The sequence below is a fragment of the Hesperophylax consimilis genome, chromosome 2 (genome assembly GCF_061612785.1).
Source record: "Hesperophylax consimilis isolate HC1 chromosome 2, BYU_Hcon_1.0, whole genome shotgun sequence".
NCBI classification, from domain to species: domain Eukaryota; kingdom Metazoa; phylum Arthropoda; class Insecta; order Trichoptera; family Limnephilidae; genus Hesperophylax; species Hesperophylax consimilis.
The window spans coordinates 41,189,320-41,203,372 of NC_142837.1; the positions used below are offsets into that span (position 1 = coordinate 41,189,320).

General features: G+C 32.9%; 1 protein-coding gene across 4 annotated transcripts in view; it reads left to right on the forward strand.

Annotated features, from left to right (window-relative positions):
* Positions 1 to 14,053, forward strand: part of LOC149426022 (zwei Ig domain protein zig-8-like) — a 254,330-nt gene that overhangs the window by 212,645 nt on the left and 27,632 nt on the right. For all 4 annotated transcript variants that reach the window (XM_089645526.1, XM_089645518.1, XM_089645534.1 and 1 more), the window contains exon 4: positions 7,423 to 7,633. In XM_089645526.1, the coding sequence (XP_089501652.1) occupies positions 7,423 to 7,633 (211 nt within the window). The remainder of the gene's footprint in view (positions 1 to 7,422; positions 7,634 to 14,053) is intronic.

Below are 14,053 nucleotides of genomic sequence, written 5' to 3' on the forward strand. Positions count from 1 at the left end.
GCACCTTTCAGATTCGAGTGGAAGATGCTCTTGAAGTCGCAATGATAAAAAATAATGAATTGATTAGTTCTTCTTAAACTGAAGAAGAATTGAAAGGTGGCGTAGAATGGGTTTGGCCGTATTTTGTGACCAGATCTGAATAGCTAGATCTATTTTCTTCACAACCTTCAGCTTCACAAAATATACCCCAATTAGGGGTGCGATAATCCCACTGGCTCCAGACGGTTGAGAGCAGTTGAGACACTAAGGTTTCACACAAAAAAAAGAATTTTCAACTCTTTTTAAAACGCTTTAATAATAATAATTTTTATTCCGGGATGTGGGTAGGTTAGTGCAATCCCACACGTCCCATATATGTATACATATTTTAAATACAAAATTTATCTACGAACCTAAGATTATAAATATTCTATTTTATAGTAAGTACCTACATCTGGAGATATAGTAAGATACGATGCATTCATATTTTACCATAGAAATTAAGCTGAATCAGCCCAAATTCAGTGAAAAACGTTTTATTACATAAACCATTTTTTGTAACGTTTATGGAAATGTTTTCCCAAAAAAACGCGCAAATTTATGCGAAGTCATTTCTGTTATGAAGCCATTATGTCTGTGTTACGCAGATTAAAAAAGATCAATTGTTTTATTACCTTCTGTAAGATTTACCGCTATTTTATTTTGGCCCTAGCAAATAAATAAATCATAACCATCCAGCCCCGTAACTATTTTTTATTCAGGTCGCATTGAGTCGAGCCTTGAATTATTTTTAGTTCGTCCTTTATACAGACATTTGAGTTACCCCTAAGTGGGGCGGGTTCACTTAAGCTTCGCGGTTACTTTCTTCGTAGTTTATTAAATTTTAATTCAAAATATTCTTCTTGCGCCATTCCCGGCAATATCTCGTGCATTCTACTGGCCTTCTCAAAGACCTGTGCAGAATTACTCATGCAATTAAAAAGAATAGTTGACACTTGATAAAAAAGTCGATTCAACTTCAAAAGTTCTGTTTTTAAAGCTTCCAGTATGATTTGTATTTTTAGTGTAGCGGTTGAATTTAACGTCTGCTTTTGTTACGTTTGATTTTGTGCAGTTCAGTTCTTAATCTGGTAAGAGTGCCTCACCGCTACCTCTTATGCCGGGCGAACACACATACCTTCTAGCTCCTCAGCCACCCTGTTCCTTTTGTTTTGTGTGACCAGAATTACAAACAGGAGTTAAAAAATATTGCCAATAAAAAGTTTCACCGGTGGCACTATATTCTGTTCGACAAGCGAACCCCCCGCTAACTTCCTTCTTCCCTCTTACCCCAGAACCGATACCGCTCTGGTAATTCAGAAATTATCAAACATTTCAGTACGTTGGGTTTCCACGAAAATTCTTTTCTCAGAACTAAATTATTTTAAACAAAGAGCTGATATTGTGGTGCTTTCTTCTGAGTGGCTTAGATTAAACTGTTTTTAATATTTATTTTGCAATTATTGTACTATGCCAATACCAACTTTCTTTTTCTGATTCTCCTGCGTAAATAGTTTATAACTTTTGACTCTGTGAATTCTTCAGTGTGAGATTTTTCAGATTTTGAAAGCCATCTTAATAATGGTCTATTTTTTTTACAAGAAAACATTAACGAATTATTTTGATAAATAATGATGTAGTCACTTTTTTGTTACTTTGTAGTCACTATATCACTTTTTTGTTGAAAAACTACGTATGTTTTAAGTTATGTGATTGAAAGCGGTTTATATTGTGACAATAACATTAAAATAATTTCAAATCTTAATAAAATTCGCTTTTTTGTCTTTTGTCTCAAGCTAATTGTTTGTAGTCTCATTTGTAACAGCGAAAATTCACAATTTACAAATTGGGACAATCCCAGTCAGAGTTTGTTTAAATGCAGGCTTTACGAAAAGGCTTGTCAAGGAAAAAGGAAACTAAGGCTTTGTTTCTTGAGATTTATGAGAGTTAATGAGTACACGGCTCTGCTTTATATGTGCAAATTGTCCTAATCACGCTATATCCCTTAATCTTGGCTGAGCTATTTTTTATAGCTAAAGGATCCCGTAATTAATATTTGAATAGAGGCGAAGTTATTTACGAGGGAGTGATTTAAAATTTCAAAAGGAATTAAAAGTTGTTCGTTGTTAACAAAAGGCTATTCTTATTCATAATTAACCCTCGATCTTTTCATTCCAAATAAGAATTTAAGAACCACGATCTTAGTTCATAATCTGAAATAATTTTAAAATTATTTTAATTATACTTCGAAAAATACCTACTTACCTAATTCATTTCTGGACAGAATAATATGTAAATAGCAAACATAAATGATGGTTGAAATGTTTCTCTCTAGCGACACAAGTAACTTGACGTAAAACGATACTTCGACATAAATGATACCCTGCCAACAAAAGACTGGAATTTACCGAAAATGACATTTAAATCCACAGAAATATGCCTCGATTCTTCCACAAAACTCGACGATTCAAACGGAGCTATAATATTATTATAAGTATTCCAGTAATAGTGTCGTATAAAAAATATGTTTATCATTTCGAGATGATCCTTTCGCTTGTATTCTTGGGCGGGCGGTGGAACCGGGAACCTAGAACCTACTTCTTCGGTCTCGGTGGGAGGAGTGAAATATTATATTGATCGTAAAACCTTCCTCTTGCTACGGCCACAGTTGTCTCTGGGCTCTATGTTCCGTGGAATACCCCGCTGATGACGGGAAAACAGATTCCAAAACAAAAATGGAATCCTTCTAACTTTAGCACTACTGTACTTTCAACGGTTTTCGCAACATAAAATAGGCGATATTCGTTCCTTTTGTGATAATTTTATTTCCGAAGGTAAAACATTTTATTTGCAGTGCTAGCATATAATCGTACTGTCTGCAAACTAGAACACTTCCGTGAGTATCACATGGTTCTAACAAGTTTTAATTAATTTGATATTAGTTTACTAAAACATTATCTCCAGGTCCCAAGCACAATCACATCGATAAAGGTTTTATCGACAATGTCGGTTATTTGTCAATGTTTCCGTGGATAACTGCAAATCGTCGACGAAAAAGAAAATTTCACGTCGACGAAATATGCTTAATTAAGTTGACTTGGTTTGTTCGTGTAAGTGTTGACAAATAATCGATAAAACTTTATCGATGCGCTTACGCTAAGGGCCCTGGAATCTAACAAATCATATCATATTGCAGATTATAACGTGCTAACTAACTAACTAACCATTACGCCGTTTCCTCGCAAGGGTAGGCAGAGAGGACGGACCGCCAAACAACTCGGTCTTGGCACACACTTCTTGTCTCATTCACATGCATACATCGTCTCATATATACTCTTCTATTATTCTGACTTTTGACATAGCCCGACTCGAGTATCTGATTCACTTGATCGTACCATGTCTTCCTCGGGCATACCATTCCCATTTTCATCATATATTCTCCTTAAACTCCTATCTTCGCTCATTCGCTCTTCATTCCCAAACCAACTAAGCGTCCCTTTCATAATCTTACTCATTACGCTTTCATCAGCCTTGCACTCTTTGTGGATCTCCAATTTCCTCACCCGATCAAACATGGTTTTACCACACATACGCCTCAGGGATCTCATTTCAACAGAATTCAATCTACTTTCATCGTTTCTTTTCATCGTGCTTCATCTCTCAAATATTAAAAATTATAATATTTAATTGAAATTCACAGTGAAAAAGTGATAAAGCTCTTTACAACGCATTTTTAGTCGCCGTGTTGTAAACGATGATAAAAAATTTATCGCGTCCTTGTTTATGACATGCTTAAAATAACTCACATAAAACATTGAAATAATAAATATTATTTTTGTCAAATAGAAGTGCCTACGTCATAAGTCATAAGAAGATTTATTTAAGTTGTATTTTTCTTTTCTCGTTTTCAAATTTGAATGTATTTAAATAAGCATAATGTATGTAAACGTGGGGTGAGTGATTAAATACGCCATTTCGGACTCTGAAGCTATCTTTTGAATTTTTTTAAAATCTTCAGCAGTAAAATAAAAAAATCTTTCACTTGCATTTTTTGAAGAAAAAAACTTGAAAGTTGGTTCACGCAATAAATTATATATTAAATATCATTTAAATTATCACGATCATCGTACCCATTAACCTCGTATTAAGTTTTAGATGTTACTCCCATCGTACCTACATTCTTTATCGGTTGGTATCTTTTGTGATCCGGCAAAAACCGACTCGAGATGGAACATGCCATATCAGATCGGGGTATCGTGGTGCTGCGTATTACACCCGTCCCCAATACCGATTATGATGCATTTTGGTGATACAGATAGGTTGATTTGTCACAGTAAAATGGGTTCCATAATAACTCATCACAATGAAATTTCAACTCACCTTTAAAAAATTATAGAAGGTCATTAAAAGCGATGAAAAAACTTACATATTAACATAACCTACGTAACATATTTAACCTAGTTTTTGTTTCATCACTTTTCATGACTTTTTTAAAGGTGTCTAGAACTGTCATTTTGATTTTGAGTTATCAGATAACCATTCCAGATATATCCATGCAACTTTTTTTTGTTTGTCTACATTTATTTCTTCCTTATTGTTAATTTCTTTTTCTCTATTTGGAACAATTCCATATCATGGTTTATTATGTTTATATTCTATAAATAAAAGTATCTTTGTAAGTTATAAGAATTATTTATAAATAGAAAAAAATATTTTACTTTTAGTGAGAATCAACCGCAGGAGCGTTCTGATATATAATCAATTTCAGCCTTGAGCGCTCGGAAGTTTTTCCGTGTTTAGTTTAGAAATAATATATCGGAAAAATTATATATCCGAATTTTAATATGCAGACATATTTATTTATTTATTCATTTTTTGGGAAATCGACAAATTACATATAATCAGTTTGTACATAAATATTATTTAGCAAAATAAAACCAATTATGGATTTCCTCCTTGTGACTTTAACTGAGACAGCATAATATGGAATAAGTTATTTAAATTGGTGAGAAAGGAATATGAATTAAAAAAAAATATATAAAAAGAAAAATTTACAAAACAATACATTTATAGCCATGGAGAGAGGTTGTAGATATAAATCAAATCATAGTGGAGATATAAACAATAGAGACATAAACATTATTCACAAAACATCAGAGGAATATACTTTTATGGACCTCTTGTATTTGGTAAGTTCGCAACTGAAAATATCAACCTTAAATAATACGCTATTGTAATTATTGCATAGTTTGTTCAGGCAAAAATTCTGCTTGGAGTTCGTTTTGCTTTGATCAACCCTAAACAGGACACAAGAGCGTGTTGAACGCGCAGGTACATTGAATGGAATCTCGTTTACCAACTCTGGGCATTGAATATTATTGTTAAATACTTTATACAGAAATAGTGCAACCTTATGATGCCTCCGTACACACAGTGAATCAATTTTAAAGTATAAAACTGCCTCTGCATGATTATTAAATGTTACAAATGTCTTGTAACAAAGATATTTTAGGAATTTTTTTTGAATTGCTTCGATTTTGTTTATGTGGATTTTGTAAAATGGAGACCAAACAACTGATGCAAACTCCAAATGACTTAGTACATAGACAAAGTAGAGTTGCTTAATGATATCAATGCTATTAAAAAGTTTAAACATATAAAGTGCTTATTGTGTTAGAGAGCTATTGAATGAACCTGCATTTGATAGTTAACGGCATATTTTTACGATTCATGAAAAAATTATTAAAAAATCGTTAAATTTATATAGCGTGAATTCAGATTATAATTTACTTTAAAATTGGTGTTTGTGTACCTACTTGGAGCAATACTACAAATTATAACTTTTTTGTGTTGTCTATGGTCTAGTTGATAAGCACTGCTATAAATTTAAATATTTACATGCATTTTTTAATAAGTAAACACATAATCAATGATTTGTAACAAAAAAATATTTCAATAATTTCGGTTTATGGAATGTAAATAACAAATAAGTTGGATGAGATGGCATACATTTTTTATTAGAGCGTGACACTACTAAGTTATTTTTATTATTGATCGAAGATTTGTACGTGTTGGAGCTTACAAAATAATTGCAATAAATGTTTTAAAATATCTCCTCTAATTGCCCACATTTTGGACAGCGTGAGCTCGCCCTTTTCAAACTGGCCAAAATGTGGCCAAATAAGGTCCAGTGGAGATGGAAATTCTATTGCGTATTTAATAAACAATTCAAAGCACGCACGTCTTAAGTACTGAACGAATGACAACGAATGCAAAGTTTATTGACTAAGTATTGTTATAAAAAATATAAATATCTAGAACTACGTACCACACTTGGCATAAATAGTATAGTGAAATAAAATGTAACATCAGGGTGTCTCACAATTTCTTTAAAACTTTTGTATACCTCTCTTATTTTAGCTTTTTTATATCCGTGTCAATATTTATCCATCAATATTTACGTGTTGTCAAAATTAAATTTTTAAGAAAGACGTTTCACTATATAATTATATAGTGAAACGTCAATAATTTATTATTATTCGTCGCGAAAACAGAACATTAGCATCATATTTTATTTTAATATTAACTAGTCCCCAACGTTTTCCAGGCTTCGTACAGAATTTTTTTAAATCAAACATTTATGGTCACCATTTTTATATTTTGAAAGTCAAGTTTGCAAAATTTCATCAATCTCAAAATAAAACTGTAGATATGCATAAACATCAAACAAACTTCTTGTGTCCGCCACGCGGAGAAAAATGAGTTAAGCTAATTTATTAAAAATATGTTCCAATTATTAGAATTCTTAGTATTTTGGAACACATTTTCACGCACCTTCACTTGCCTTAATACAATACAATGATACAGATTATTATGAACACGTGTTCCAACATCATGCGTTCGTGTATTACCATACATTTATCAGGAAGCCTATCAATTCGTTTGTTAAGGGCCTGCAATCTCGGTTTTAACCGGATTACGAATAATTTTAAAAGATTCTTAATAAATTAGCAATATTCAATATTAGAGATTTTTGTCTGCCACGCTGCCACTCGCCACAGAAAGTTGTCTTTATGTAAATATGTAGATAATAAATTAATTTAAACATCTGTCTTTGACTTGCACTCGTCACACCGATCAATTATTTACTATAATGATTTTACAAATCTTGAATGCACGTGAGTGAAAACATAACAACTGTGAAAACTCATTTAGAAGATAATATTACTTATACAAAAAAGAAAAGTAATTTAGGACGGATAAAAAAGAGAAAAATAGCAGAGTGTAATACAAACAAGTTAAAGAGAATTCAGGAATTCTTGTAAATAGACATTTACTGCCAAATTTATGTAATAACAAGATTTACACCAACCCAAAAAAATAAGTTGTTAAATTTATTCTCAGGTGTCATGGATTCGTACAAAGGATCTGCAGATCCTGACCAGTGGCACCGTGACCTTCACTGCAGACCCCCGCTTTGATATCCTTTACGTGCCAGAGTCCCAGTCCTGGACTCTGAGGATCCGGAAGGCCAGGATCAGCGACGTTGGCAAGTACGAGTGCCAGGTCAACACGGATCCTAAGATGAATAAATTCTTCAATCTCAGCATTTCAGGTAAGCTAGAAGCAGTTATTTTAGTTATTTGGCAATATACAATGACAAAGGTTGAAAAAAATCCTTACACACACATCCTTACTTAAGCGGAGTTTTGAGATAATCGCTGTTGATTACCCACTTCACCACCTCGTATTTGCCACTTCAACTGACTGATTAGTATTAAAGAGTTTGAAAAAAACCGATTTTTTTCAAGTCTGGCATGCACAGTGTTTTTTTTTAATGTGTGATTTTTAGAGACCTTCAATGGTGGCCTACTTCATTGTTTAAAATTATGGAGAGAGGGACTGTGAATTTATTTATTCCTCTTATTTAAATGGGCAAATTTTAGAATTAAATGGAAGATTGGAGTGGAGTTTAGACTTAGAAGAAATGAGATGTTGAACGGAAGAGATGCAATTTTAGATAAGGCTTGATAGAAGAGAGTAAACATGTTAAGAGAGAGACAACCAACAAACATGTCATCTAAGGTTCCCATTTTTAAACCACAGAAAGCCCAATCTGGAGAGTCAAGCATGTTAATTTTAAAAAGGTGAGAAGGAATGGAGCGATATCCTATTATTATTCAAATAAGTTAAATTTATTGTTTTGGAAATGTGGAAATTGTTGAAACAATGGATTTGATGGGATATTCCTTTAAATAGAGGCATAATAGTCTCTCGTGGATTTACTAAAAATGTGCAAATAAATACCTGAAAAATAAAATAAAAATAAAAATTCTTTCAAAAAGACTGCAGTTAAAAAAATATCGTTTCACAATTTGATTTTCTGTTTAAAATGTTTTTTTTAAAACTGTCGATAAATGTTCTGTTAACCTTTTATCGACGTATTAATTTAGTTATATTCTGTAGTACCCAATCTGGTATAATAAAGGTTCGCTAAATACAAACTAGCTAATAACAAACTGATCGTGTTTATTTTTATTTATATCAACAGAGTTCTATACATTGCTCTGTAACTACTTTCTTAGTACCTACTTATTTTTTATTCTTATTATTGAACTTATTTTTATAACAGAACTCCCTATGATAACTTGTATTCTGTTTATATTGTTCAAACTCAGCTTTTTTTGTACTACGCACTAATTATTATGCTCCTGAACAACTTACCTATAACAATGTATATTTGAAAAAACTTTCAAGGTGCGAATAAATAAAAAATAAAAGTATTTAAAACCATCATTAAATAACGCAGTACGTGAAATAGGGAAGCTGGAGAGAAGATGAGTTCATTGTGAAAGGTATTTTCGACTCTTAGCAGCTGTAACTAAACTAAAAGCCACTATCTGCACCTGTAACTAATGAATGGATTGTTACCAGGCGGCAGAAAATGGAGAAGAAGAATTAGAAAAAAGTGATTTTGAAATACGTGTCTATTTGAATATAGTTTAAAAAAAAACTCCAGTAATGCAAAAGCCCATCAAGAGTAATAAATAATAAATAAATAGGCAGATTATTAATTAATTTAAAAATAAATAAATAGGCAGATTATCAATTTATTTAAAAATAAATAATTAAATGAAACAAATCATCGGTAAAACTGCTGCCAATAAAAAAGGGACATAATAATAAAACATTTCTAAAAACAACCCAAACTTCTTTTACCCACCCCCTTAAAGAAGAATTTTAATGCTTCTTCATGAAATTTTACATATTTCACGAAAATAATTACTTTTATGTCAATTAAACACTTTGTATGCACAACTTTTAATAATAATAATCTTCATATTTCAGAGCCAAAGTTAAAATAGATAAATAAGCACAAATAGACAAAAATATTAAAGTGAGACATTATTAAATACCTATTATTGTATAAATTGAATTTAAAAAAAATATATCATTAAATTGGTTGTTATTACATATAGCATTTTTTTATAAATCGAAAACTTTTATAATTTTAAGTAAAATAATTGTAATAATAAAAAGCGTAACTAAGAGGTATAAATAAAATTACCAATTTAAAATAGGTATCAATGCGAAAAAAAATTTGAGAGAAGGCCATTTAAAAAAAAAATCCTGTTATTAATAAATTTAATTTACTGTTAACACTTTTTCTAATTATATAATTGTGAGCAAAAATATTGATTTGTTTCAAAAATGTGATTGGCAAATTTAGAATAATAATAATTATCAAAATAATGACTATCTAAATCTGATTTAGAAAAACTGTCTAAAGTCCGAGCAGCGCCGGGAACTAAGCTAGTATAAAAACTGTCTAAAGTCCGAGCAGCGCCGGGAACTCAGCTAGTTTAAAAACTGTCTAAAGTCCGAGCAGCGCCGGGAACTAAGCTAGTATAAAAACTGTCTAAAGTCCGAGCAGCTCCGGGAACTCAGCTAGTTTATAAACTGTCTAAAGTCCGAGCAGCGCCGGGAACTAAGCTAGTATAAAAACTGTAAGTCCGAGCAGCGCCGGGAACTAAGCTAGTATAAAAACTGTCTAAAGTCCGAGCAGCGCCGGGAACTCAGCTAGTTTAAAAACTGTCTAAAGTCCGAGCAGCGCCGGGAACTAAGCTAGTATAAAAACTGTCTAAAGTCCGAGCAGCTCCGGGAACTCAGCTAGTTTATAAACTGTCTAAAGTCCGAGCAGCGCCGGGAACTAAGCTAGTATAAAAACTGTAAGTCCGAGCAGCGCCGGGAACTAAGCTAGTATAAAAACTGTCTAAAGTCCGAGCAGCGCCGGGAACTAAGCTAGTATAAAAACTGTCTAAAGTCCGAGCAGCTCCGGGAACTCAGCTAGTTTATAAACTGTCTAAAGTCCGAGCAGCGCCGGGAACTAAGCTAGTATAAAAACTGTAAGTCCGAGCAGCGCCGGGAACTAAGCTAGTATAAAAACTGTCTAAAGTCCGAGCAGCGCCGGGAACTAAGCTAGTATAAAAACTGTCTAAAGTCCGAGCAGCTCCGGGAACTCAGCTAGTTTATAAACTGTCTAAAGTCCGAGCAGCGCCGGGAACTAAGCTAGTATAAAAACTGTAAGTCCGAGCAGCGCCGGGAACTAAGCTAGTATAAAAACTGTCTAAAGTCCGAGCGGCGCCGGGAACTCAGTAAGTATAAAAATACGACCAAAAGATTTAGCACGATGGGCATTTTTTCTATAAAATGATATTATCATTTCCGAATTCGTGTTTTAAAGCGAGCGTTAAAAATATTCTAGTCGTTCTCCGTAGTACGATAAGTACATTTCTCGTTTAAAGGCAACAGCTCGGGGAAACGCATTTCGGAATGTTTAACAAAGAAAATCATCCGCGACGATCCTTTGTCTCGCGTCTGTTTCACTTGGTATGTAAAGCCTGGAGGAGTACGAGTATATCGAACCACGAGGCGAAACCGAAAATACGCCGTGCACACCTATCAGGCCCCAGCCGCAAATATTTGAGACGTGCGGTTTGTTCCATTGAATATAGAAAAATGCTCCCTTTGTACGCGAAACTTTGAATTCTTTATAAACATTCGCTATTTGCGAAAAGCAAATATCTTTATATTTATTTTTGCGATGCTTAAATTGTCAGGATTCTTTTCCGCGTGAAAAATTATTTATAAACGATTTTTTATAACGACGAAATATTTTTTCTTCAATTAATGTTTTTAAAATTTAATTATCTCAATGAAGAGACAAACCTATATAAACGCGTTGTGAATTATGAACCTGTTTTTTAATGAGGTCAAATTTATCTTATTTAAACTAACGTGAATGGTAGAAGAAGTAGGAGACGCCTGAGAAAGACGTAGCTTATCATATCCCGAAGCAATGATTGCTATGTACAGGGTTTTCAAATAAGAGGTGTTATTTTGATATTAAATCGTAAAAGATCAATGGTTTCGTTGCTTGTGTGGCACGTAGCACCATCTTGTTGAAATTAAACGTTGTCCAATCAATACCATCCAATTCCGGCCATAAAAAAATCATTAATCATCTCTTGATAGCGCAATCCATTCACCGTAACTGTTGCTTCAGCCTCATTTTCGAAAAAGTAAGGTCCAATGACTCCGCCGGACCATAAACCGCACCAAACAGTCAAACGTTGAGAATAGAGAGGCTTTTCAACAATAACTCTTGGGTTTTCTGAGCCCCAGATGCGAAAATTTTGCTTGTTGACGAAGCCACCGAGGTGGAAATGGGATTCATCACTCAAGATGATTTTTATTTGATTCACCAAAGTGAATTTTAATAATTTCAATGCGTTGTTGAAGCGTGTATCGTTTTTATTAATGGCGTAGTTTCTACTTGTCAAATGTCAAAAAATTACAGCTTCAAAAGTAATATCTACCGAAATAGCGGGCTATTCTGTACAAAAATACACTGGGAAAGTACCCGCAATTCATGCATCATGAAGATTTGCACGCTAAATTCATTCATTCCAATTCATTCCGAACAACTATAGCCATGGACGGCACCATGATCTATTATTTATCCTATATGGCAGAACGAACGTACTGGCTCGGCAGGAGGTATGCCCTATTAAATATTTTTTTCCAAAACTGTTGACATTTTTAACAGTAGCCTTGAAGGGTTCAAGGGGTATGCCATAAATTTACCATGATAATATGTATTTTATGTTTCTTCTTTTTTATATGTAACTTATGTTACATTGTTACGTCTATGTTGTAAATGGACAATCAGTCTGTTATGCAAAAAAAGTTAACCAAATACTTGAGTCAGATTAACAGCAGGATATGTATAGACAATGTATGAATGTGAATAAAGCAAGAAGTGTATTCCAAGACCGAGTGATTTGGCGGTCCATTCTCTCTGCATACCCGTGCGAAGAAATGGCGTGTTTGTGAGCTCGGTACTATGCGAAAAATTAAAAAAAAAATTCAAATACCGAAAACCTTTTTTTGAAGAGTTGATAATTTTCACTGGCCCGTTTGATGCCTGGACTCGAAAGTTACTATTTAATTTGGTAGTCAGGTTTTTTAAAATTATCAGTATCTTAATTGAATTTGTGTTGTTTCACAATTTTTATTTGCTGACAATTTTTTTGATATTTGCTGACATACTGCAAAAGCAGTTTAGCAGGTTTAAATTGAAAAATAAAAATATTCAATTAAAATATAATATACAGTGTACTTGCGGAACGTTCCAGAGAGGAAGATATTCTCGCTATCGCTCTTGTGTAAAACCACCATTCAGAATTGAAAAGTTGCTTGAAAAGGTTTTTACCGTATTTGGTAACAATATCTGAATAGTCAGGTATTCCCACACCTTCCACTTTCCCAACTCCTTCCTCTCCCCACTATCTTCAGCCTCACAATATACCCCAATTGGGGATGCCATAGTCTCACTGGCTCCAGTCGGTTAGAAGCAGTTGGGATTCTTGTGCGGATTTCAATTTAAAAAAACTCCTCAGCCTAATTTTTTTTCAACAATATGTGTAAGCTTAATATATTGATAACACATGTTTGCAGATGATAGATTTAAAATTTCAATACAGTATTACACAGCCCTGAAGAAGCTATGGTTGTGGCGAAAGCCGGTCAAAATTAAGTATAAAAATAAAAGTGGTGTTTAAGAAGTGTTTGAAAGAAAAAAATTTGAACGTTTTAGGGTCATATATGACCGGGCGTCCATTTTTTATAAAAGTATTTTATCTTTTTTTCTATCGTGCAGAAATACGTATTTTTGGACGTTAGATGAAAAATTATTTTTTTTTGTTTTATTGCCTCGAAAATTCATACTGGATGCCAATAATAAATTCCAAAAAAAACCAAAATGAATAAATCATATTTCGTGCCGCTATCTTAACAATCAGTTTAACTTTAGAAAATATTTCTTATGCTTTGTTATATGAATGAGAAAAAAATGAAGTTATAGTTTTCTTACAAATTCTCCAATCAAAACGAATCTGTTTTCAAAATAAAGAGTTCTCTGAATTTTTCTACTGTTAATAAAATTAGGTAAAAATATGGTAAGCGTTTTTGACATTCGATACAAAAATGTTCACGTTCGATATATAAATGAAGACCCCAAGGCAAGAAGTTGTTAACTTACATTGAAGGCATTCTGAGATATTTAGACTTTTGCGTTTTGCCTTATAATTTTTTATTTGAATGTCATATACAATGTACTGATCCTTCATGGTATAGTAAACAAACCAAATTTACATTACATCTAGTAATATTAAGTAGTTTTGCAGTCTAAAAGTTAAAATAAACATGTTTTCTACAAAAAAATGTAGTTAACATGTTCATGCCATCTTCAGGGATAGGTGAGGAAGATACAGAATTGGAAGGCAAGAACATGTTAAATTCTTGTTTTTTTATTTAATCAAACAAATTAAACATTTTTTTGATATAAAGTAACTTAATAATAATTATTATTGAAAAGAAAAGGTAGCAGAGCATGTGTCAATTTTTTTGCGACTTAAAAAATCCACGAAAAACCTCATCCAGGTATGGTAACAATTTTTGGATATCGTTCCAT